General features: G+C 29.3%; 5 protein-coding genes across 13 annotated transcripts in view; 4 read left to right on the forward strand and 1 right to left on the reverse strand.

Annotated features, from left to right (window-relative positions):
• The first annotated feature begins 545 nt into the window (after positions 1–545).
• Positions 546–6,984, forward strand: LOC145745539 (uncharacterized). Of its 3 annotated transcripts, XM_082563644.1 has the most exons (7): positions 668–806; positions 1,522–1,661; positions 2,341–2,443; positions 3,271–3,438; positions 4,470–4,605; positions 4,921–5,041; positions 5,274–6,984. In XM_082563644.1, exons 2-7 carry the CDS (start codon positions 1,605–1,607, stop codon positions 5,625–5,627), a joined length of 939 nt encoding a protein of 312 aa, XP_082419770.1. In that variant the 5' UTR covers positions 668–806; positions 1,522–1,604; the 3' UTR covers positions 5,628–6,984. The 3 variants fall into 3 exon arrangements, with proteins under 3 accessions (XP_082419768.1, XP_082419770.1, XP_082419769.1); XM_082563642.1 differs by lacking the exon at positions 1,522–1,661 and having other exon boundaries at positions 546–806; XM_082563643.1 differs by having other exon boundaries at positions 677–1,661.
• A 501-nt stretch (positions 6,985–7,485) lies between these two features.
• On the forward strand, positions 7,486–9,264 carry LOC145744992 (mitochondrial import inner membrane translocase subunit Tim23B-like). The gene is made up of 4 exons (XM_082562976.1): positions 7,486–7,957; positions 8,304–8,493; positions 8,624–8,699; positions 9,070–9,264. Exons 1-4 carry the CDS (start codon positions 7,703–7,705, stop codon positions 9,191–9,193), a joined length of 645 nt encoding a protein of 214 aa, XP_082419102.1. The 5' UTR covers positions 7,486–7,702; the 3' UTR covers positions 9,194–9,264.
• Positions 9,265–9,281: 17 nt separating this feature from the next.
• LOC145744991 (phenazine biosynthesis-like domain-containing protein) lies at positions 9,282–10,569 on the reverse strand. The gene is made up of 4 exons (XM_082562975.1): positions 10,432–10,569; positions 10,233–10,362; positions 10,024–10,147; positions 9,282–9,961 (listed from the first exon to the last, which is right to left on the reverse strand). The coding sequence occupies exons 1-4, from the start codon at positions 10,518–10,520 to the stop codon at positions 9,438–9,440; spliced, it is 867 nt and encodes a 288-aa protein (XP_082419101.1). The 5' UTR covers positions 10,521–10,569; the 3' UTR covers positions 9,282–9,437.
• Positions 10,570–11,438: 869 nt separating this feature from the next.
• Positions 11,439–13,288, forward strand: LOC145745450 (uncharacterized). The gene is made up of 2 exons (XM_082563531.1): positions 11,439–11,978; positions 12,761–13,288. The coding sequence occupies exons 1-2, from the start codon at positions 11,824–11,826 to the stop codon at positions 12,960–12,962; spliced, it is 357 nt and encodes a 118-aa protein (XP_082419657.1). The 5' UTR covers positions 11,439–11,823; the 3' UTR covers positions 12,963–13,288.
• Positions 13,289–14,410: 1,122 nt separating this feature from the next.
• Positions 14,411–26,851, forward strand: part of LOC145744592 (agrin-like) — a 31,950-nt gene continuing 19,509 nt past the window's right edge. For 6 of the 7 annotated variants that reach the window (XM_082562474.1, XM_082562478.1, XM_082562473.1 and 3 more), the window contains exons 1-6: positions 14,411–14,769; positions 14,965–15,099; positions 15,344–15,464; positions 25,076–25,111; positions 25,650–25,874; positions 26,371–26,418. In XM_082562474.1, coding sequence (XP_082418600.1) covers positions 14,533–14,769; positions 14,965–15,099; positions 15,344–15,464; positions 25,076–25,111; positions 25,650–25,874; positions 26,371–26,418 — 802 coding nt within the window. In that variant the 5' untranslated portion in view covers positions 14,411–14,532. The remainder of the gene's footprint in view (positions 14,770–14,964; positions 15,100–15,343; positions 15,465–25,075; positions 25,112–25,649; positions 25,875–26,370; positions 26,419–26,851) is intronic. The other variant, XM_082562476.1, reaches the window with a different exon arrangement.

Below are 26,851 nucleotides of genomic sequence, written 5' to 3' on the forward strand. Positions count from 1 at the left end.
TCAAGAAAAGTTGGACTTTGTTTTGATTTTTATGAACGCTAAACTACCCTTTGCAACAGCGCCGGTCAGCTGCCGCCGACTTGTTTTGCACCGAGTTAAAACCAGTATATTCTGGTTTGATACAACCTGAACCGACCTCTCTCCTTTTCTCTATATGTCGTCACAAAAATAATGAAAACACGTTCATAACAACCAAACAACGGAAAAGCAATGCCTAGGTTCTCGCGCTGATGCTTTTTCGGTTTATTCTAGTTAAATCTAGGTTTGCGCAGCGTAGCTCGCGGCTTTAAGGCTTTGTTTTTGTTGTTTGTTATTGTAAGGTCTCAGTCTAGGCTGAGCTAGGTAAGATTCAAGTGTACGCACAGTAAAATCTTCAGACAGTTGCATTTAAGTTCGTCTGATTTTGCAAAGAAAAAATGATGACGTTGCAGATCGTAAATCACTAATATGTTTTATTTACGTTATGTTAACGATTGGTTTCAAACTATATGTAAATTTGAGCTTGTAATATGTTATTTAACAAGTAAATAGAAGTAAATAAGGTAGTCTTAACTGTTTTATTTTAATTGCAGATATATTTACCATTACAAAGTGATATTGTGAATTAAATTTATTGTACTACTTTAGTCATACTTTAAATTCTTAACATAATACAAGAATTGCTTAACAATAATCCAGTTAAGCTCAAGATGCAAAATTTTGATGCTTTTGTTGACAAACTAGTGAAGACTTCAACGCTTATAATATTTATAGTCCATCTTGTCCAGTGCCGCGTTACCTACACATCAAAAAGTAACAAAAAACAGGTAAATTTTATTCTTAGTATGTTATTTATGTGATTTTTATTGTTTAGTTATATTGGATGAGGTAAGTAATCTGTTTTTTGTTTTTTAGAACCTTTTTGTATTTGTAATTAACTGGACTGTCAAAAACATAATCAATTTAAAATTGACTTCCCTGCATTTGATTTATACAACCGTCTAGATTACGTAGTTTTGTATTAACCTGTCACTATAATGAACAATAATCCGGTGTTATACTGACAAAATTTGATCAATTAAATTTTTTAACCCATTGAGTTTAAAAATTTTATTAATTCAAATTTTTTTTGGGGTTGTTAGACTGTTATAAGTCACCCAAAAATTCTTTGCTGCAGGGCGTTTTCGGTAATATTTCAATGCCCTTTTTTGGCAAAAACTAAATATTTTTAAAAATAAAAAAATTTTTACTTCACCTAACATAAAAATGACAAAAACAATTAAATTGTAATCAAGATTTAACTGTAAATCCAATTTTAGTTGATGCTACAATTATAAATAATTTTCTGTCAATTTAAAATGATATTTCCATTTATTTGTTATTATTACTTTTGTTTACACTTTCCACCAATATTTTTCTTCTTTATTTTTTATTGTTGATATTATATTGGTGGCCTTTGTCATATTATAAATTTTATGTGCTTTTTTTCGAAATTGCACCATAGTTTGACATATTTTTGGGAATTTGTGTTTTTTTAACCAGTTGTAGTTGACTGGTGTAGCTGTAGCCCCCCGTGTCTCCGCCCCCTCTGCCATTCTTGCGTTCATTAACCCGCGACCAGCAAAATGGGGAGACTGGGCGACCAATTGTTAGATTTTTCAACGAGTAACACGCAGCCCGTGGTAAGTTTCAAATACCCAGGTATGCCCTCTGTTACCATGACGATATATCGGGATTTTAATTATTAGCAAAAATTGTGTTGTGTTATATTTTTACTACTTCTTTTATTGTCATGATAATTAAAATCTCTCAATTTTGTTTTTTTTTACTGTTTCAACTGTCAAATAGTTATAAAAGGCAACTTTTATAGCTCGTAAAACTTTAACTCTTGAATGAAGAAAAGGCTCTGACAAAGCAAAACACTTTTGATAACATTTTTTTGCAGTGTTTTATTCCCTTTTAGGAATTTCGCGAAATAAATTTGAAAATCCTATGCTGTTCTTTTTATTTAATTAAATTAAATAATAAGAATGTTCAATTACAATTTATAAGACCAGAATACCAAATTTTTTTCCCTTTTTTCGGGATAATTAAATTATATATAAAAACATTAATATTTTTCTTGTTAAAACTTTAATTTATAAACACTGACAAAATTTAAATTGGGCCTTTAAATAAATTTATAAAATAAATAGCATGCTTTACTGCATGGCCTACAAAGTAGTAAAAACATAGAAAAAATACGATGTTATAAATATAGGGTCAGACCGAAACGGTAACTTTCACAGGAATTTCTTCTTCTTAAAATTAGGCTTAAAGTTTATATCTATGAAACTTTAACATTGTTTTATATTTTTTTAGAACCAAGAAACGTGTGAAAACGGAAACGGTTCAATTTATACTTGTAATGTTGGACACTGCTGTGGTGAAGAAGGTTGCTGTACTTACTATTATGAACTTTGGTGTAAGTATTTTCTATTAATTACTAAAATAGTTATTTTGTAAAATAGCGAGGGCATTTTGTAACATACTTTTAGATACATTAGAATTTTTAAAAGCGTAGGCCTGTTATTTTTCAAGCAAGTCATAAATTTATAAAAAAAAAAAAACATCAAAAAAGGGTGTTTGTTTTTGTTTACCTTTTTGGGGGGGTATTTATTTTAATTATGTTTTGTAAGTTTGTGTTTTAGTAAAATTTCTGTTTTATTATGGAAAAACAGGTTAGTACAAAAACTGTATTAAAAATATATGTAGATATACGTCATTAAAATTGACTGGTCATCAATATATTTTTTTTATTGCTGAATATGCTTCTTTATTATGTTATTAATAATTTATAATATTGGATTTTTGCCTAATTATACATTGTATATTTATGCAATAAATGGAATTATAATAAGCTTACGATATTTATTATATATAGTTTAACAATGTAACTGGATTTATTTTTATTTTAGCGTATGTGCGTTTTATAAGGATCTGTATTATTATTTTTTTTGATTACTTTTTTGCAGTAAAGATGTCGTTAGCCATGGTTCGATGTCTGCTTGCTGTTTAACAAGCAAAGGTTAATTAGAAGGCAAATTTAAATTAAAAAAAAACTTGTTGTTTTACTATACCAGCTTTAATTAGCAAGTATACTGTACGCAAAAAATGACAATTTCATATAGTAAAAAAATAATACATAAGAAAAACACCAAAGCTGAAAAAAGTTTTGTCACATTTTCGCCAAATCAGCTTCAATAAAAATAAAAATTATTTATTTTAAACAAAATCTAATTTTTTTTGCAGGGTTCTGGCTGATCTGGGGTCTAGTAATTTTTATGACTTGTTGTTGCATTTACCACCACAGACAGAAGCGAAGAGATGCGAGAAGGTTGAGAAATAATGCTCATTCTATTACCGGCAGGGAGCCATTTGCTGGGGCATGTAACTACCCGGGCCCACCTTTGGATAACAGTAAGTTTTAATCAATTTTTTTCAAAAAAATAAAAAGTCCTTGTTTAATGTAATAACTTGGTATATATTGATGTAAATGGTTCTACAAACAGAAAAAATATAGTGTTTTTGTATGCTGTTAATATTAAATTAAATTCAAAATATTAAATTTTCGAACTAGTTCTTGCACTGAAAGATAATACTAAAAAATATTATAGCCACTGGCATGGGCGTCGATCCAAAATTTTTTTTTACTAATGTTAGGGGTGCCAGAAAAAGTAACGTATTTTCTAAAAAAAAAACGTTTTAAAGTGCTCATAATTGGTTTAGCTTTTCTAAAATAGACTCTAAATAGTCTTAATCTTAATGTTCGCAACGATAGCAGACCACGTTGGTTTTTAACCAACGGAAGTACAACAATTATTACGTAAAATAAGGCACCAGACAATTGTTATTTGTTTCGTAATAATTCCAGTTTTACACAATCTACAACGTGGCACGCAGAAAATGCCATTTTGATTAACATTTGTTAACTACTTGGCGACATTCCAAGTATTTATTATCGTGAAATTTTCTAGATCGCGTATATAACTATCCGTTTTTACACCAAATGCAAAATTTTGCAAATATTCTAGGGGTGCCACATATATTCAGCACTTGGTAAAATTAAAAGTGGGGGTGTATGCACCCCCTGCACCCCCAGGATCGACGCCAGTGGCCACTGGCAGTTACCGTTCACATGTTTAGGATTGTTTGATTCACATTCTTGCTCTGTTAAATCATTGACTTAGTTTTAATAGCCGAGTAAATAAATACTAAAAAGGACATGATTCACATGTTGTGGGTGGCTAAAGTTGTGCTGAAAATGAGTTACTAATATATTTCTATTTGGCCCTATTTTAAAATATGATAATGGGTCAAAAATTATTGATGTGTTTTTGTTTCTACTTAAAACTGCAAAAGTAGGTTATAGAATTTTTGTATTAAAAAGGTAATTTTTTTATAGTTTTATTTAAAAAAAATATATTTATTTTTTGAATTTAATTTTGCAGAGGTTTTGGGGTATTGTAAATTGCCACTATACGATGATGTTATTCGAATCCCCCCCAGCGCTTCACCCCCACCCCCTTATTCATCTCGAAGAAGACCCGTAAACACTATAGCATGTGTACAACAAAACGAAAATGGGTAAATATTGTTTATTTTAACTCAAAGTCAAGTTGTGCTATTATATGCAAATTGGCAATTATGCAAAGTAGCAATTTTTTTAAAATAGAATGTTTTTTTCCCGTGTCATGTAGTAAGTGCATACCAGCAATTTTTTGAAATTTAAATATAAGCAAGCCATTTAAAATAAAAGGCTTACAATGAAATGTGTATTTCTACATGAAAATTAAAAATTTAATAGCCTACGCTTTTTTAATTAAACTAAGATAGGCTATTAACTTTATATGTTTATTACATTGATTGTCTTTTTTTAATTTTTAATTTTTTTTGACACAGTGATACAGCCATGACAATAGTCCCATGTAACATAACTTCATCGATGTTATCACTTGCCTCACTTAGTTATTACATTCCTAAAGTACTCGCTCAAAACCACCTTTCCCCACTTAACAACAACGTGAGTTTCGTCAGCTTTTTTAAGTTGACCTTTTTCTATATTTAAGCGAGTTTATTTTTGTAAGTGTCTGGTTGTGGTAAATTTTGTGTAACTTTTTTATGACTTTTACAATAAAAACCTTAGGTATTAAATTTTAACAAGGTAAAGATGTCAATATTTAATATTGCTTTATAGTCACATTTTTTTGGAATTTTTAAAATAAACTTTTTTTAACGTTTAAATGTTGTCTCAGGTTGCAACTGATAATCGACAAAGCTTACACCATACAACAGCCATGACAAACAACACCGTCGACACACCATCTATAATTCCCTGTTGCACAACAAGCTCAAGTACAAATCAACTAACATGTGACGACAAACAACAGGAAAGTGTATTAATGCAAGAAATTGAGGTAAAGAAAGGCTGCTCATCTAAATCCTTAACTAATGAAGCAAATGAAAGGTTAAGTGATGATAGTTACTCCGATGATGAAGAGATGTACACTGGCGATGTGGATTTAAATAATAATGTTGCTGAAGCGTTTTTACATCCGAAATCGTCGCCAGAAGTTGATCAAATAGAGGAAGACGTTCCAACTTCTTAAAAGTTTATTTTAGACATGGCAATCTTAAGTTAGGCAAACCAAGGTATTTAAAATAATATAATAACGTTGATTGTTTTATTTAGGTGAGGGTTAATTCTGCGAATTGCTTGTAAAATATTAAAAAAGTTCAAATTATTAGGCAAGTTTTACATTTAAAATGTTAGCTGTTGCACCCATATTGCAATTTACCTTTTTCCAATATACACACATCCTATAAACTGCTAGGTAATTTAGAAATTTTTACTTAAAAAAAATTTACCCTTCACATTCCAACTAGTCTACCGAGTTGATGTACAAACTAAAAAGCGCTAAAAACTGTGTATTGCTACTTAATTATGCATATAAATATATACACAAACTGTATTGCAAATATCACTAAATATCACGGTGTTGCTGCACAAGTTGTGTTAACATGAGATTTTTCATCATAAACTACTGCCGCAATTCGCAGCCCTCAATACTCCTTTTTTATGCCATGTATATAGGATTTTATTTTGCGCATTGGCAGTATTAGCTTATTTTTACATGTCAAAACCAGGTTCGCTGCTTCAGCGGCGTTGTTGTACTTTTGATATTCTTTTTAAATCACTGTGATCCTGACATAAATGCTGTAAGCTAAGGTGGATATCACCCTGTGCTTAGAAAGTGCATCGATTTTTCTGTTTATACTCTTTTCGTGTGTGTTTGTGTAATCATTATTTGTGTATACTGCGCGTGTTTTGTAAATAAGTTTCATTTTGTTTTCGAAGGCAATTCTCTTTCTCGTTTTTTTCTTATATTGGCCATTAGTTCACGTGGGGTAAAAGTTTCAAAATCATTAGTTTAAAACTTGTAAAAAAGTGTGTTCAGTATGTAGTGCAATATCTGTTTAAGTTGGGCTAAAAATGCCCGGGTTTTTACCGCTTTGGTACAGATATTTTGAGCCTTCGATAACGTATATCTGTTCCATTCCAATCGTAATGTTTTTAGAAGTTTTGGCGATCAGTTACTTTTATTTGTACAAATAACTGTACATAATTGTCATGGTTTACCTATTTTTAGTTCTCCTGTAACTAACTTGTAATTAGTTAGGTAATATATACACGATGTTACTTTATACTAGTGCCTTGGTTTTCTTTAGCCAGGATTTTATTTGTTTTGTATTGAATCAAACGTTTTTATCTTTCAATTTATTATTGCAACCTTTTTTGTGTTTTTACTTCTTAGCGTTTTCGAAGATTTTTTTTCACCATAACTTGTTTTCCACTACATAAGCGAACTTATGTTAACCACTGCATCGTACTGGTGTGTCCTCTTATTTACAGTGTTTTTGTTTTAATAAACCACCAAGTACAATATATTTTTTTTTTGGTATTTATTCATCCTTGATGTGGGAATGTCGACTTTGCGACATACGTATACCCAGTAAAATTAGTTACCCCAAACCAGTCTCGAGATGTCTTCGGCAGTTAGGATTATTTAGCAAAAGTTTGCACTGTTTATAGCACATTACTCAAAAGCACCACAGCATAAAAGTAGCAGGAATCGGACACAAGACCTCGTAGTAAAGCTCAGTGTTCTGACCACTTCACCATGCTGCCGGTTTATTAGTAAACTTTAAGTTTATAATAAAGTTAAATTTTATTTTAAGTCATTATTAACTACTTATTCTCTATGGTAAGTAAGCCATGTTATTAATTTTTATAAAATTTGTTTTTTTCCTCTTGGGGGATAAATTAAAATTTTAATACAAATATTGTGTTATCGATCCAGCAAAATGTTGTCATCACTAATTTACAAGGTCTCAGTTTGATTGACAGCTAGCTCACTTACAATTATAATGCACGTGTTTCGTAAGCCAATTAAACAGGACAAACTAGGTTAAAATATAAGTAATAAACAAATATTCAAGCAAAATATTTATATTTTTATTGTATTTCTATTGGCAGAGTAACAGATAGAGGGCTTAAGTATCGGTAACAGTCTAATTTATTAAAACTAAAACCGCTTTACAAACCGACGAACCGACAGACCGAACTACATTCCTAGCTGTTATCTGACGACTAAACTTTTAACATTCAAGACAATTAACAAAAATGTTTAGTTTTAATAACTCATCTGATGATGAAAATAAAAATAAACCAGAACAGACGCCGTACATGCAAACTCCTTACCTCAATATAAACCCCAATTACTTAGGAGGAGCGGAAGAATATATTCTTCCGGAGGACGCATCAGCTACAAGGTCACGAACTCAAATGATGTTTTCTATGGTCGGCACGGCAGCAGTTGTCGGAGCAAGTTTAGGAGGATTGGAAAGTTTAAGATATAGCGGTTTACAATTACTTAAAGTACGATTTCTATTTTATTATAAATAACTAGATTAATATTTTTTTTATTATATTTATTGTCGACATCATGACCTAAACATAGAGTAACAACAGTTATCCTAACCCAATCTTCAGTTACTTTTGGCAGTTTGAAATATTATAGATTATAATTGCTCAATGATTAAGCTTCTGATTAAGTGTTGGCTCAGCAGGTGTAAATACTGTTTATAGTGCCTTACTTAAGATCACTACAGCATCGGAGCATTGGGAGTCGAACCCAGAACCCCATGTAGTAAAGTATAATGTTCTGACCACTACACTGCCATTGAATTAAGCTAAGATCTTAAATTAACTGTCTTGCTATTAGGGTAAATCTCAAAGAATGCAAATGACAAGCGCGATTCTAAAAAATGGAGGACAAATGGCCCAAAAATTTGGTTCTGTTGCTGTACTATATTGCGCTTGTTCAATTATTTGTGAAAAATCGAGAGGAGTTGAAGATGAAGTGAACACATTGGTTGGTGGAGCTGCTGCTGGAGCTTTATACTCACTACCAGGTTACCATATTTTGTTTTAATATGTCTTATCCTCAATTTTATTAAGTTTTTTAGGAAAAATAGTCTAAAGTTGGTATAGCAATTTGAAATTGGTGTTTTTTGAATTTATTTAAAATGTTTTTATTGGTAGGAGTTTTAAATGTTAAAAAACATGGAACAGAAGCAGTAGAAGAAGAAGCAGTTGGTCTTATTAGAAAAACAATTCGGTAAGTTTATTTTACTTAGTTTTAAAGCTTTCTAAGCATTTGTTCACTAAATACTAACAGCTTACAGTATTTTTTACCAATTTGTTAGTTTATTATATTCATTGGTTTGGTTCTCACTGCTGCCTTATCCTAGCGCCTTTAAGTAAGGGGCTATAAACAGTACAAACAACTGCCGGGTCCAAATAAAAAACTGCATGTTTTTATCTAGCAATATGCCTAATAACAAACAAACTTTGAAAAGCAGCTTGAGGTAATGTTGGGGTAACAAATATTATCCTATGTTTAGGCCATAAAGTCAGCCTTTTCATAACCTAGAATTTGCCAAAAAAAATTCTGCAAAAAAAAAATTAAGAAATAAATTTGTTTTTAGAAAATTGCCACCAGTTGGTCGTTTCTTTTTTGGAACAGGAGTAGGATTGGCACTCGGAGGATTTCTTTGTTTATATAAAAACCAAACTTCTGATTATATTCGTGAGATAACCAGAAGATCGTGAATTTATTTGTTTTGTTGTCATTTAAACTTCTTTTTTTTATTTTTTATGTATTACAATCTTGAACAGAAGTATTTTAGATGTTGGTTTTATTAGCTACAAACAAATATAAATTGCATATGTGTTAATTACTAACATTTTGCATAACTAAAAACTAGTTAAACTTTGACCACCAACTACATTCTAGTTCAACAACTACCCCTTATCAACCTTTATCCATTTAAAACCAAAACCCTTGGTATCCTAATTACAATGGTATTTGTAATGTACCATGCATCACAACAGCATAACTTCCAGCAATATCAATTCTGCCATCCTTTCTTATTGTGACTGTGACATCGCCTCCTCTTTTTGAACATTGCCTTGCTTTCATTGTCATTTTGTTAAGGATTTCACCCCAAAATGGGGCCAAGACTGTGTGTGCTGACCCCGTAACTGGGTCCTCTGGAATTCCATTCCATGGTGCAAAGTAACGGGATATAAAATCATACCCATCTTCCTTAGGTGGGTTAGCTGTCACAATAACCCCCTTAAACAACGACCCATCATGGGTTAAATGCATGGCAGGGATATCAGGGTTTAAGGCTTCCAGCTGGTCCCTTGTAAAGCCTTCCTTCATTTTTATAACTAACTTCTTTGTTGTAGTTGAAAGCCAGACAGTGTCGGTCATGTTGAATTCATGTGTTTGTTTAAATATAGTTATAAACAATTCTAATAGGTCTTTGTTACATATGGTTGGCTTATTAGATGGAAAATCCAAAATAATAAGTTCTAAAATAAAAAAAATAGTTGGTGTCGTTCTACTAGTCAAGTTTTTAACTGTGATATATTACCATCTTTTTTCCGAGCATTTAGTTTTCCACTTAACGTTGAAAATGTAATTTCATTGTTCTGGTTGTTGGCAAAATGAAATATTGAAGCAGCTGAGGCAAGAGTTGCATGTCCACATAAGGGGACCTTGAATCAATAAACTAAAAGGTTAGAAATACAACTACACTACAATATTCAAGACAAAAAATTAAAGATTTTTAAAGGTATTTACCTCGTTGGTTGGAGTAAACCATCTAAGATCAAATTCATTTGCACATTTAAAGTTATCAGAAGTAACAAAAGCAGTTTCTGATAAGTTCATTTCAGCTGCAATACTCTGCATCATTTCATCAGAAATTTTACTAAAAGTTAAGGAAATTTATTTAACAAATAATGTAGCATTCGATAAATAAAGCTAAGGTTTCACTTACCCTGGTTTTTGTATCCAACATATTGCAGCCGGATTCCCAGAGAATGGTTTACTTGTGAATGCATCAATAATACACAAAGGAGCTTCCATTTCTAATAAGCTTACAAGCAAGAAATATAAAATGTGCAAATTAGTAGTATACGTCACGTGGCCTAGAAGCGATTGTTGTAGTAAGGGAAAGCCCCCTCTTAACACGTTATTTATCCTCAGATAAACAAGGTGTTTTTGTTTTAAAAAACACAAACTTGCATTTAAAAAAAGGGTGTAAATAAATGAATAACATTTCTCTATTTTTTGTACGTAAAGTCGGTAAAAAATAACAATATATAAGCAAAAAAATTTAATTTAAAATAAACCAATAATGTGTTGAAAGTTAAACCATTGTTCTTTTGTTAAAATTATAGTGTGGAAATAAAATTAAAAATGTTTATATCAAATACCAGAAGTCGTTTTTGTTTAAATTAAAATCGATCGTTTACTATGACTAACACCATTGTGTTTTAATGACGTCAATACAAAAATTCCAAAGTAAAAATAATTTTTTTATCGCCCTAATACCAAGTAATATCGGTATATCGAAAAAAAACAACAATATTGCCATTTTAACAGTACAATTTACTATATTATTAGAATCAAAATTATAACCTTAATACAAAAAATAAACGAAATATTATGTGTATGCGTTATTGCATATCGGATGTACTTTAAAACGATTAAGGAAACTGACGCTCAGGCTAACATTAGTGGCCTATATACAGTATAGTCTGCCTTTTTTTCTTTTGAATTGTATTATGAATGGTTTAACATAAGGCCCGTAAGCTTTAAATATTCGTCAGAGCGTAGCGAGTGAATTTCCACTACGTGTTTATATCCATTGTTGCGTCAGTTTAAAAACGAGGCAGTTGTTGTAGTAGTATTCTGTTGGTTTGTTTACTTTGAGATTCTGTATACAGAGTAGTATATGCTATATAAAAAGGGTAAATAGTAGTATAGAAAATCATATATAATAACAAGAAACTTTTGATAAGGTTTAGATGTATTACAAATTTAATAGTTTTACCAGATTTAACCTACTGTCATTTATATGAATTATTTGGTTAAATAGACAAAATTATCAAGTTAAATGTAAAAGACTATACTGACTATACAGTTACATTTAACATTAAGTTATTGTGTGAACTCACGCTTTAATAAGCTGTTAAGTGGAATACCTTAAACCATGAATCTCTTTTTTGTTTTGTTAGGCTTAAGTACTGCTTATCGATTTTACTGTATTTCAAATTTCTAAAGTGTTATGCTTATTGCTATTTTAGAACAAGTTTAAATACCGTATCGATTAACTTGAAAAGAAAGTCGAACTATTTTTAAATATTAATAAATTCAGAAATCTAAAATGGTCCTATCTAGAAGCGAACAGCAAGAACTGACGATTCAACATCTTAAGAATGGTTCGGGTATGGAGACGTGGTTAATACCCTACTTCGTGACGTTGTCAATCCTGATTGTTGGAATTGTTGTGATGCTGGCTTTCCACTGGCTTAAAAAAGGGTAAATTTATAATTTTTTAGGTTTTTCAAATAGAAAAAAACGGCCGTTTAATTAAACCTATCCGTATTCAAATTATTACTTTGTCGCAGTATTTTTTGCTAGTTTTTTTTTTAAATTTTAGTGCCTTATTAAATACGATGTCAATCAATTAATGTAGTAATTAAACAAACATTTCTCATAGCCAAGAATTTAAGTGTCTCGAGTTTTGTGGCAATTTTTTAAGCTTAAAATTAAAGTCTTTATTTGATTGTCGTTTTATTAATGCTCAAGTGTCTGAATAGCATGCAGTTCAAACAACCATTACCTACTTAACATATACATTTTATAATCTTCTTAACTCATGTTTATATGTACTTTACCATCAAAGCAACATGTAAGTTGAAAATTTACAAGTTTTCTACTCCCAGTAATGTTGTTAGTAGATATATACGTGATAAGAGAATTAATCCAGTTCCGGAATTACAAACAAAATAACGTTATACTTGCCTTAAAGCTGAAAATTTTCCTCGGTATTTAAAACAATGTTACTTACAAAATTGCGCTTATATAAGTTTTTAGCAACGTTTTATAGCAGTCAAACTAACCTAAAATAGTTTTTAAATCTTGTGTTTGGTGTTTATTGCGCCATCATTTGTAACGTCTTTAAGTAAGACGCTAACAGTACTTCTGTCAAGCCTACTGACAAGTACACTAAACTAATGTAAATTGCCTAATATAGCGTCAAACTTTTAACATTAAATCAATACATTCTACTTAAACTTAATATAATTAAACTTGTTTAGAAACAAAGAAGAAGAAAGAGGACATGAAGGGTACAATGCTGCAACAACTGAAAGCGACGAAATGCTGACCATGAGACCAACGAAAAACACAGACTTTGTTGTTGAATGTAAAGATAATAACCCGCCCCCGACTTACGACAGTCAAGCTGCCCAGCAAAGCACGAGCTGGGAAAATAATTCTATGAAGGCCTCTAATATTTAAAATCTTCTGCTATATCGGTGCTAATGATAATGTTCCTATTTTGTATGTTATTTATTATTCGTTCGTTTTTTTGTGTCTTTTTTATTGAACTATGTGCATTTTACGAAGTACATTTTTTCCAATCCCAGCTTGCTACTTATTATGGATTTGTGCACTCGTTAATAGCTCGCTATATTTTGCTATGCATAGCTTTTGGCTTAGTTCATTTGGATTTGGATAAATAGAGAAACACCTTATACACATATTAACTATGACTTTGGTTCTGTGTAGATTACGATTAGTGTTATCGAAATATTAAAACGGTGAATAAATTTTCGTTTTTGTAATTTTGTTTAATTTAGCTTAGTACGGAAATAATCGAATGATTCGTCATCAGATAATGTGGGAAAAATTCAGCTTAGTCATGGGTCTATTCAAGGCGAAGACAATTGTTATTTTCTTATAACAAAGAGCGTTAATTTCGTTCTGAAAAACTAAAGAATTTAAAATTAAATTGTTATTTTATAAAAGAGCTATTTAAGCATTTTTCAGTTTCCTATAAAAGAGTAAGAAACTGAGACAATATAGTGTGTATATATATATGCACAAATAATGTAAAAATGCTTTAAATATTTAACTAAATTGTTTTTAAACCTAAATATATAAAAACTAATTTTTAATTTAAACGTTTTTTAATATTTCTGTGTACATTTCCTTTATAAAACTAGGGTAACAACGTCACTCACAAAAATTTGCAATTTATTATTTCAATAAATATATTTCCGTCAGTGGGAGCACGTGAGCTACAAACGCACGTGGCCTGGTTTGTTATGGTCACAGCATTTAGATCGGAATGTTCGCTTAAAATAGAGACAAGGTTAGTCGATAGGTTGTGAAGTATTGAGCTGTTGAGATTAGGCAGTTGTTTTAACTTTCCTTAATAACTAGCAAGTGTAAGTTCCTTTAAAAACAAGTCTACGAAACGTGTGTTTTGGAATTTAAGTGTATTTATACAGTTTTAAAACAACAATAATTTTAAGATAGCGAAATCGTATTTACTATGTGATCTTAATCAGCAGTAATTAATTGTTAAAACGGAAATATTAAACACGAATAAAAAGGATATTTAGGCTTAAACGATTTGCTCTATTAAATGTTGGATTGTCGTTCGCAAATGCCAGGTGCTATGAACATTTATTCGCGTCTTAAAAAAATCGTTTTTTTGCGTAAGCAAATAATTGTGTACTTATTTGTATAAGCTACTGTTACCTAATTATCGCCTTCGAAGAAGGACAATGCCTACAGAAGGAAGCTGAACACAATAGAAAACAAATTGTGGGGAGTTTATAGCGACAGTTATTTTAGTAATGATAGATTGAACTTAGTAATTTAGTAAATAATAAGGTCTGAAGAAATGCTATGCTAATGGTCAAGATTTAACATTTTTTCAACTATGCATTTTTAGGGCAATAAGTTTATATTAGAATTAATTTTAATAAAGTGAAAAGATTAATGTGATATACTATTGGAGTTAAATATATTTGGATTCAACTATATTGAAAGTGCTGAAATATACATTATTTAAAAAACAATGTCTCCAAGAGTACTAAGTTTTATACAACTTCTTGCATTATTTGCAAGTTTGATTATAACTGTCGAAAGCTCAAGAGCACGACGAAATGTTATGTTGTCAATTAAACCAAAAACACCGAAATCATGTCAGGATAACACAATAACAGAAAAAAATACAACTTCAAATATTATTCTGACTGGGACGGTCACACAATGTGATTTAACTAGAGCAGGGTCTTATAAATGTAATTTACAGGTAATGTGTTAATTTTTATCCTAAAATTTTAAGTGTAAATATATTTTTAAACAAAATTCTAACTTGTTTAATTTGGGACTATTTTTGTTACAAAATTTAAAAAATAAAAATTTCAATTAAATAAATAACAAAAACAAAAATTTGCACAAAATAAAAAAAAATAGTAAAATAATTAATTTATGTTTTCATCTCTAGATTTGGAGAGTTATGAAAGGTTCTGCTTTAACAAATGACCTCCTTGTTATTAAAGCAAACAGTATGAACTCTTTCTTTAAAAAGAAGTTTTTAGATGTGTATGGCTTTGGAAACACCTTATATTGTGATTCAAATGTAAGTATTTTTAAACCTTATAACACAGTCCCTTGTGTTTTGTTAAAAAAGCTCTAAACTGAATGTAAATAGCACAAAAGGTCTGATTAAAGAAATGTAAATATTTTTATATTTCGGCTGAATCAATATTGTTCTAGTGACCTACATCAGCTATTTTGTCTGGCAACTTTTTTGGAATTTTGAACCCAGTTTTTAAATTTTTCAAAAATTTTTTTTTTAAATTTAAAAACATTTTTCTTTCAAGGTAAAAGTACAAGACACTAGGATAGTTTTTCTTAACCGGTCCAATAATCGACTAATTTTATCGGCATCAGTGGAATACATTACTTTAAAACTGCTGGAGAATGTGCAAGATGTGATAAATGGTAAGTTATTTTTACTTAAAAAAAAAACTAAATTTGAAGATCAAAAATCAAGCATGAAAAAAGAAAAAAATTGACCAAGATTTTTATCTGTTTATTTTGCAAAGTTGTGTGAGTTGAAGATACTGGCAAAGTATACAAATGTGTGTGGGGGTTGTAACATGATCTGTAAATTAAATTTACAAAGGGTTTGAATTGTATGCCTTTTATCATTTCAACAGTATACACAATAGATTAAATAACGGCATCAAAAGTATTGGGGATATTAACTATCACAATTAAAACATATTAAAAATAAATATAACTGATGATGCAATGCGATTTTTTAACAAAGGTGATATTGTTTTTGATTAATTGAGTGCCTTGTTCTTTTTGTTTGGACGATTTAGTTTTGCTGTTCTTTTTGTATCAGTTTTCCGAAATCAAGTGTTTATTTTTGCTGAGCGGATATCCAGTTGACATTAACAGTATTTCAACTAATTCCTCTACTCGCCAATCAATCAGTGGGCCTAACTTTGAACTTACGCGCTTACAACACCGAACCTAGTCCGTAACTTTCTATCGGGTAACCCTTAAATCTCGACGCGAGGTCATATTAAGCGCGCGTCGTCGCGAAAGGGTTGCACAAACGGGCACTTACCTCTAAAGCGAAAAAACGCTAGCCACGATAAGGTTTCCGGTTCAGTCTCGTGTGCTTTGTTATTGAACATGTTCAGAACGTCGGTATTTGACACGTGACGTTAATATCTCGATTCTTTCCGCAAAATTTCGAAAAAATTAGCTAGAATCTCGTAGGCGTAAAGTTTGCGTATTCAAACCTCCCTACGCTTTTTAAACATGCCACAATTCCAATACCACGTGTTTAAGGCGACTTCTATTTAAACAAATGTGATATTTAAGTGATGATAAGCCTATGTAACATTCGTCATGTTATGTACTTTATGAATAATTTCCAATTCCCGAAATTTTTTATGCGGTTCATATTTTCTGGTAAAAATGCACTTTAAAATTAATTGCTGGTTAAATTGGTGATTTTCTTGGCAAGGGAATTGCTTAATTTTTGTTTGATGTATTTTATAAATCGCCTCCGGTAATAAAAGTGACGATTTCGTGATTTAATTTTTTATGACGTCTTATATAATATATTTTACGATCTCACAAAATTAAATAAAAAATTTCGAAATTCTGATCATTTTTTGCAATTCTCAATAATAATTTTTTAACTTTAAATACATAAACGTATAAATTTAAAATATAGAAATGTCTTTTAGGGCATTTTTGCGGGCGAAAATTATGTGCGATATACATTTAATTATAACCAATTATAACTTTGAAATCTATGAGAAAATCAAAAAAGTTTTGTACGAAATTTTATAAAGATGTAACGAATTTGATATAAAGTGGTTTTATAAGTGTACTTAATTGGGTGCCAATTACTTTAATGGTAATTAAATGGCGATGTTTTTAACCTGCTAATTGGGCAATTTGTTGTTGGAGTGGTTATAATTGGAAAAAATATCTCAAATTTACTGTTTCAAATATATATAGGATTTTATATAAAAAAATATATATTTTATTTAAATATATAAAAGTTGGATAGGCCTATAAAATATTTATTAAAAAATCCTTTTGTTACAATATACAATAGGGGATTGTCTTATTTTCTAATAAATTAGCTAAAAATATAAATAATTAACAAATTGTATAGTAACCCTTCTTCAATTATACTTCCACGTTTAAGTAGGGGTTTTAAGGCAATAAATTTACCCCCTTTATGTTACCCTTTGCCCCCACTTGACAACTTACCCTCTTAAATTTCATCCCGGATAATATTAACAGTATATATATATAGGATACAACTGGGTTTACAGTCGGAAACGGATTGCTTTCAGTCCTATGTAATCTATACTTAGGGATTTGTAGGATATCATTCTTAACTAAGTGTTACTTAGGCTACCTTTAAATCGTTGATACGGGCTCGAAATTGCCACCTGTTAAAATATGTAATTTACTTAGGACTGTGTCGTGAATATACGTTGAACTATGCCTTCAAGCCATGCCCGAATATTGGTTGAAAATTTCGCGTGAATTTTCCGTGCGTTCACCCTATATGGCAACGTTTTTTTAAGGATTTAGTTTATCTGTAAATACGATTTTATCTCGTGTATTGTAAAGCAATTTAATGGGTCCCGAGGTTTAATTTTTTCTGCTGAATTGTAATATCATGCTGGGAAAATAATATCAACTTTTATTAGGTTTATATTTTTCAAAATTTCACGCCGTAAATTTTGCAAAATCGGGTTTTAAATTATTTTGTGTTTTGTATTTTATGTCCGTTGTTAAGGTTTTTATGGTATTTATATTGTTTGTTTAATAAAACGCAAGAAAGGATCTGAATAGAAGAAATATTTCGCCAAATTCCGAATGAAAATATTTTTTGCTGATTGTTTTTTAACGTTCTGCATTTACATCAAGATTTTTGCCAAGTTAAAATTTAATTTTTTGTCGTTAAATTGTAAAATTCAAATCTAAAATTTTTTTAATATTGTTTTTAAATTTGATTTTATTCTGGTATGATATCGTTGTTATCTCTTAGGGTTTATGGTATTTGAAAACGTTAAATATTTAGACTTAGTTAAATCGAAAATAAATTTATGTAAATATTTAGCCAAAAATGTTTACTTAAAATATTAAAATTGTCATCACAAAAATTTTACACCCAGAAAAAAAAACGTAAAAATCTAAAAATTGACAACTTTTTCTAATCCCTGCCCACGTGACATTATCACAATTGATCATTTGTTACGACACAAACACATTTTCATGGTGGCCTGCATCCGTCTGCCGATTAGTCGACAGTTTTACTAAAACATTGAAGATTAATCGTAGTTTAAACTACTGTGTGGTCCTCAAAAAGAAATCTCAAGTTGAGAAAGTTTTTTCAAATTGTTATGTCTCTTCTTGTATGTTTAATACCTTATGCTTGAGCGCATTTGTGATGCTTAAACATCAAAAAAATATTAAAAAACCTAAATTTTATTCTAAATAAGGCTGTCATAAACTAAATAAAGCGCATAGGGCCGTTGTATACCCTTTACTTGCAATTATATCATTGTGTCTTTTGGGATATTAGTTTAGAATACACATTGCCTGTTTTAAGCACACAGAAAATTCTTTAGGTCTGGCTCAGTAGGTTTGTTTAACTCTCGAAAACATATTTGTAAGGATTGTCTATTTTAGCCCCGACTTAGGTTCGTTTATTCGATTTTTGTTTAGAAAGGGCGTCTTGAGTATTCCTTTTATGTGCCTAAAATTAGGATTACGTAATTCGTTCTTTTTTGTTTTAACAAACCATTTTGGAAAGTCCATTTCTGTAGGTTTTTGTTTTTTTTTATATATATAATATAAGAATAATAACAACTTAAATGTAGGATAATTTTTACCCAATTTTAGGTTCAATTTTTTTCAAGAATAACCATAGCGTTAATAGAACGAATATAGGTTTATAATTGCCCTCAATTATCGCGTAACACTTACTGTTATTTACCATAAAATTAACATATTGGTGCGAATTAAATCGTCTTTAATTAAAACTTCTAATTAGTAAATGTCAGTTTAAATGGTGACGTCATCTTTTTCGTACAATCAAAGTAAACTTAATGAGATTATAAAGTCACTGGTTCTAACCTACAAAGACGATTGAACAAATAATCCCGGATCAGATTTCAAATGAACAAAACGCGATGAAGAAGTAGCACAAATACTTTACACGACTTAAGTTAAGACTGTGTTGTTTCTTTAACAACTTGTTTACATTTTTAGGTTTTACAATTTTTAAATTTAAAATAAAACAAAAATAAAAAATATATAACATTTTTTTTTGAATTGGAAACTCTAATTTTTGACGGTTTAAAATAATTATTCCAATATTTTATAAACATGTCAAAAGTTAAATCCATCTTTACAAAGTATTACATAACAAGGTCAAGATATTAATTTGTAATCTTCCAAATATTTAATAAGAAAAATCAATTTTTCAGAAATTCTTATCAAGTATTACTTGAAAAAAAAATGCTACGATTTTTAGGTGAACTCCCTTTTCCAATAAAACGCGCAACGATTTATTATATTTCTAATAAAAAAAAATTATTTATTATAAGGTCAATATTACTCAAAAATTTAACTTAAGAATTTGTTTTAAATTTCAAGAAGTTACATAAAACCACGATTTTACCTTTATTTTGACAAATCATAAAATATATAATTTCACGCACTAATCTATACATAAAAATATGTGGGAAAAATGCCTAGAATTTATATAAAAATTAATGACACATTAAACAGCTTATTATGTTACATTTGGACATAACTTAAATGTGCGACCCATATATTTACGTCTATAAAGTTGTCGGACAGTCAGCCAACATTTAATTGTGTTCCAATATTTTGTCAACTTTCTATTGAATAAAAACCTTCCAAAGTCGACGACCTTTTAAAAGAGGTCTCGTCGGTTGCTTTATGACCACTTGCTTGCCATAAACCTAATGTAAAGAAATTGATATGCGCTTTATAGCCGGACAAAAATGCCAGTCGACATTTGTTTCAACGACTTTTCAATTTATTTTTATTGTTCGCTTTCTCCTTCCGTAACAGACTGATCCTCATTGTCCGAGTTATAATTATATCGTCACGCCCTTTAAGATATGAAAGTAAATAACTTAACAAGTTTATGGGGAGTATTTTAGAGTTTTTTTACGCTTTTGTTGATGGATTAGTTACCTTAGCAAAGCTTTTTTTACTCTATATAACAATATATGTAATTTGGTATTTGGTATATATAGAAATATTGTCTTCTATTCATAAATGATTATGTTTTAAAGTTAATATAATTACATGTTGTGTTTTTATAATACTTTAAAACACACGCGACTTTAAAAATAATTTCCAATTAAAAGTTAACCGTTTATCATGTCTGTAACACTTCTAAATTTTAGTCATTTTGGCGCCGAATGTCTTGGTTATGTCAATGCATTTTACATATAACAAAGTTATAACGATTTTGGGAACGAACGATCGATTAAAATATCGGTTTATTGTAAAAATTTTTAAGTAAATTAGGCATGGTAGGTTATATTACTAGTTGGTTAACCTATTGTCTTAACTTTGGAATTAAAAAAAAAAAACTTTTTTCTATGAAGGCAATTAGAGTATTTTTTTTGTATATCTCTTTATCCTCAATGTGGAAAAGGCAGTTTGGGATATTATATAGAATATAATTGCCTAATAATTATACTGCTGATTAAGTGCTAGCTGAGCAGGAGTTCTTACCGTTTATAGCGCCTGCTCAAGGGCGCTACAGCATGAGATCAGTGGGGATTGAACCTCATGTGTGGTGTAGCAAGTGTTTTTACGACTCGGTTAAGCAACATAAATAATATATAAATATATACCTTACAAAAAAGGCAAATTGGAAAGGACCTTAAAACACAAGTGATCCAATTTTTTTCAATCTTTTAAAATTTTACTGCCATTGTTAGCGAAGTTAATATTTAATATCTCAAACTTTAAATGCGTTTTTTGTTTACACAAATGTTAAAACAGATATTATGCAGCCTAAGAAAATAAAATTACATTATGCGCACTCACTCTTACAAAATTTAATTATGTAATAAAATTAATATTAGGCAATAAAGATTAACCTTTAAGTATATGGCGAAATACCGTCGTAAAATTGAGATAATATAAATTACTTTTTAAAGGCATCTTAAACGTTAACCTATTTAAAATAGCGTTAAATTTAATTACTTTTTAATATATTACATGCCAGGAAAAATACTTCGAATTTTTAAAAAAATTATTTAAGAAAAATTTTTGTAATAATTTTATAAATTTTTTATTGGTAACAGGTTTTCTAACTTATAAAATTTCGCTGCTATATTATAGAGGTTGATATATTGTAATATAAAAAACACGTGTTTGTTAATCATATATATGTAAGAACTAGTTATACAAGTTAACAACGTGTTTTTATTATATATGTGATTATTACAATATTAAATTATTCATTTTTTTTTTTTTTTTATAAAAAGGGCGGTTTAAATTTTATAAATTTTTTTGTACTACTTAATAAAACAATAGTATTTATTTTAAAGAAAAAATGCCTAATTTCAATAAATTATCTTTATTGAAGCTTTAAAAAGCCAATATTTTTGCGTTAAATGGATAGGCTAAACTGGCGTTCCGATAATCAATAATTTAATTGAATTATCGGCTTTAGATTTCGATTTTTCACTTTAAATTGATCAACTTAATTTACTTAAACACTAGAAACCTTTTTCTCTGGGGAAAAATTTACTACGCAAAAATTACTAAAAAGTTTACGATAGGTCTGTAAATATTTTAATTTTATTTTTATTTTTTTAAATTAAAAAAAATAAACTTGACAAATTAAATTAAAAAAGGTATATTTTATTTAACTTTTGATTTAATGTAAATGTTTTGATTTATTTTTTTAAATTTTTTTTTAAACTTTTTTAAATTAAATAATTTGAATTTAATCGAGCATTTTGTAGCCTCCTTCAAGGTACACGACATAATTATAAACCTATTTACATCAAAACAAATCACATATTCTCTTAACCAATAAAATTACATTAACATCATTCAATTTAACCTAAACTATACAACTTACGAAAAAAAATAAAAACTTATGGCTTAGCGTTATCCCATATTAAGCTTCTAATATACGTTTTAATATATGTAAATACTAAATAGCTTAACAACACACGTGGTAAGGTATCTTGAATTTGTGTTAGTATAAAGATTAAGTGAAGCAGGTATATTGTGATATCAAACAACAGTTTATCGCAAGCAATTTAAGTGTGCTCAAAACTTTGAAATTTAAATGTTAATTTTTTGGCAATTTTTTTTGTATTGTTGCTTTTTAGTGTTAAAAATGCATTAAATATAATAAATTGTTTGATATAGACAGCTAGCCCTTATTATTATAATTTAAATTTACCAAATTTACACGTAAACTCCTAATATTTTAATATTCACTAGCTAATTGATAAAACCAATTAATATTTCATGTTTTTGGAAAATTTTAATACCATAAAGTCAATGCCATATTTGTATTTTGTTCCTTAATATTATAAAGCCAAACCATGTAACAAAATTAAACTAATTATACGCAACATACTTTATATAATTGTCTGGGGAATTAAAATAAACAAGCATGTCTATGTAATCAAATCAAATATTAACATACAGAGCCTTGATTAAGATGCCTAAATTTGCCAAGACTTGACTGACTTCAGTTTATTAGATTTCAATTTCCCATAGTACGAATTAATTATTTATATAAATTTCGTAATAGTATCAAAAATTTAAAACCCGTTTTTACTATGATGTCATTTTCTAAGGATCAACACGAGACTGTTCTTAAGAATTAGGTTAAAATTTAGTACACAGTTCATTGCTCAGTCAAGAGGCTAAGGTGGTGTAATATTTAGGTTTCAATAATTCATGTTTTTGGCTTTCGAAACCTAACAAGAATCGCTTTTATATTTTGTAATGTTTTGTAAAGTTACGGGTATCGCTTTACCAGTGTTAGCACCAAACGTCTGCACCACAATCCCGTATATGACGTCACAAAGCCAAGGTCTGACACACGGCTAAACAAAAACTTATATTGTATTTCTAATGATACGCTCGATCGAGTAAATAAAAAGATTTACAAAAAAATCGATTAAAAATTAAAGGTAAAGTTACCTTGGCGCGACGTTTACAGCTTCCCAAAGCCACTAAACTGTTCTTAATAAAAGAAAAACAACCCCAAGTTGAAGTTTAATTAACTATTAGGTCTAAATACCTTAACACTTTAAATGTGGGGGATTAAATTCGAGTATTTTAATTAGGAAGTCGCTTATTTGGTTTCCCTCGTTTCTAGTCTTTACACTTTTATTGACATTTTGAAACACCTGGCATCAATAAATAAAGGGGTTAAATATTAGTATTTAAATAACACATACAAATTAAAAAGGGCAATGCTAATAATTATGTATTTTTTATATTACCTGAAAAACAGTTTTACACTTTAGCTGTATTTATTTTTAATTTTTTCAAATTCTTAATAAGTGTTCATAATAGTCTTTATAATTTAAATTGATAACTTTTTAAAAAATATTTTTAAATAATATTTATTTTGTTAAATGTCATGTTTAATAAAAGCTAAATTACGCGCAAAATTTGAACGCCAAAATTCTTTTCAAAGCAAAACACAGAAAAAATAAACAAAAATTTCGAACCTCATATTTTAATAGCTTGACGTATAAGATTTATTTTATATAAAGTTTATTTATTATTAAAAAATATTTTTAAAACAGGCCCAATTATAACACTACTGTATTATTAGTCCACGGTACAGTAAGTCCTAATAACTATTTTACCATTACTATAACACAGTTTAAACCTAGGTGTTTAAGATAATATATATATGGCTTAAAAGTAGATTTAATATTACTAACTTGTTTAATATATTGGTGTTTTTGTATGTTTTATATGCTGGTTTGTTATTGCGTGGTTATTCAGGTGTAAAATCCGTTTTTTTTAAACCTGTTTTAAATAGTAGGTGTGTGTATAATATTACTATTTTAGGATTAAATAAAAAGTTTTTAAAATTTGAATAATTATTATAAAATATTTTGATTTTTTTTTCAAAATATTTGCTTTAAAATTTTTTTTTGACGAATTTTTGAATAAAATTCGCAGTGCGTTAAAGCTATTTGTTGTTCACCCCCTGTCACCCAGCGTTTCAACGTTGTAATTATATTAACCACATAATCCCCAAACCCAATCTTTACCTAAATAAACAGAATTAAAGGGGATCAACTGTTTCCCGACGAAAAACGCTTTAAAGCGACATAGTTTAAATTAAATGTAAGGGCATTTGTAAGCGTACACAGATGGCAAAGGGTTGTGTTTTTACTTTCACTAATTATCTGCAGTTCGGGTAACTTTTTAACTGTTTCTTTTTTGGCCCTGTTTTACCGGCAAACCCATTCTGCCAGAACCACAAGAAAAGTGAACGCAAATCAACCAAAGTGACCTCACGACCGCGTTTTGTTTAAATATACCGAGCAAACGCATTTCGACACTTTGTAAAAGGGGTTTTGTAGTATTTACTCACAGCTTATGTATCTTAAAACTTAGTGTTGATATTGGAACTAAAGTAAAACATCAAATTTAGCCAAAAATTTGAGTTCAATTTTGGCGCATTTTTAAATTGGAACTACTTTGTAATTTTAAACTAAAAATTTTGTTTTTTTATTGTTCTTTTAATGTGTGTACCTAAAACATGCTTAAAATGTACTTAAATTTTACATGAAAAAATTGGGTTACCATTTTAAAATGGTTGGAAAAGTTAAAAAGCTGATTTACGAATTCATTTTTTGACCTATTTTTTACTTCAATTTTTTTCGATTTTTTGTCAATTTTACGTGCTTGGTTTTAGTTTTCTTTGCATTAGAATTAAAGAATTTCACTCAGCGCCCCAGCTGTGCAAAACCCAAGTCTTTGTCTTTCGCTTAAATTCATGTTTTTTGTGTTTTTAGGTAAAAAGATCATCGAACAGCCGAAGAAAATAATCGGTAAATTTTTTTTGATTTGTCTAAATTTTTGATTAACGAACTCAGATTTATTTCCTGATCAATGCAGTTGCTGGCTTAAATATGCCAAACTCTTCGCTCTATTTATTTTAGCTTAACCAAATTTTGGCGCAAGACTATGCGCCCGTAGAATTTTAAATTATGTTAAAAATTAGAGCACAACATTCCTGCCTAAAAGCATCACGTTAATACATATACCATACTGGTTTATGTATTATAACATTATCGCGGACTATAATATTTAAAAATAAATATATGTTCTATTTTTTAACAACTAGTTTTATCATGTTAAATATATCATTTGAATATTGAGTAAGACGTTATAAACGATACAAACTCTTGCTGAGCCAGCACTTAATCAGCAGCAACATTATCGGGCAATTACAATCTATAATATCCCAAACTGTCAAAGGCAACTCGAGACTGGGTCGGGGTAACAAATGTTACTCTATGTTTAGGTCGTAAAGTAGACTTTCCTATATAAAGAATAAATAAATATAACATAACCTGATATCTGTAGATCCATGTAACGAAGTACTTTGTGGTTATGGTTCGACTTGCCAAAATATCAACAACACAGCCACATGTGTGTGTCCTGCGGTCGAGTGTACGGGGCAGGGCGAAGATGATTTATTCGCCCCAGTTTGTGGGTCAAATGGGATAACTTACCCGAACGAGTGTAGATTGAAGGCAGCACAATGCTCGATTCAAAAACGAATTAGGACCGCATCTCAAAGCGCTTGTGGTAAGAAAATTTGAAAATTTAAATTTTATGTCAGGTTTTTATATTTAATTTTAGGACATTTTAATTTATTTTTGTTTTGTTATTTTTTGTTTCAATAAAGGGCCTGTATAGTAAACCCTTTATTTTTAAGGCAATAAAAACGTTATAAACCATTATTAATTACCGGTTAATTAGTCCATTTTATAATGATTAATATGACAAATTATTAAGTTGTATAATTAATTTATCGATGGTCCAAATAAAAAAAAGAATAATTTAATTATAACCTAATAAAAAATATAATTTTTACTATTAAAATTCACTCACAATTTTTAATTTTTTTTTAATATACATTTAGTATAAATTTAAACTTACTGTTTAATTCTTTTAACACTTAGTTATTTATAACTATATTAAAGGGGTATTAATATTACTTGGTAAAAACTAAGGAGTTAATATAGTAAACATTTACATGTGAAAGTTACAAAAATGTGGTTAAAATTTCATCGAATTTCAGGTCCTGACTGTATTGGAAAAGACAAAAATACAAAGGCTTGTAATAAAGGTGCTTTGTAGTTTCGTTGTTGTTGCTGTTGTAGTTGCTATTGTTAGATTGGTGTTCTGTGATTGTTTTTTGTGATTGTTAATATTGTATGAAAACCTGAAAAATAGGTTTTTAGTTAAGATTTTTTTATGATATTTTAATTTTAGATTTCGAATTAATTTTTTTCTCGTTTTCTGATTTTTTGTGCGGTAGTTAAGTGTTGTTTTATGTAGTTTGCATGGGTTTTAGTAGCTACAATTTTAAATTAAAGATTTTTACGATAAATATTAGTTTTTACAATTTTTTTATACAAAATTTAGCAAATTTAAGTTTTTAAAATAACGTAAAAATATTGTTTTTAAAATTTTTTTCGCTTGCCCTGCGTGGCCATTGGACCATGTTTCCCTTTATGACATCACAGACATGGAATAATGATGTAATTATAACATGCTCC

This window comes from Corella eumyota, chromosome 3, assembly GCF_963082875.1.
Source record: "Corella eumyota chromosome 3, kaCorEumy4.1, whole genome shotgun sequence".
Lineage (NCBI taxonomy): Eukaryota > Metazoa > Chordata > Ascidiacea > Phlebobranchia > Corellidae > Corella > Corella eumyota.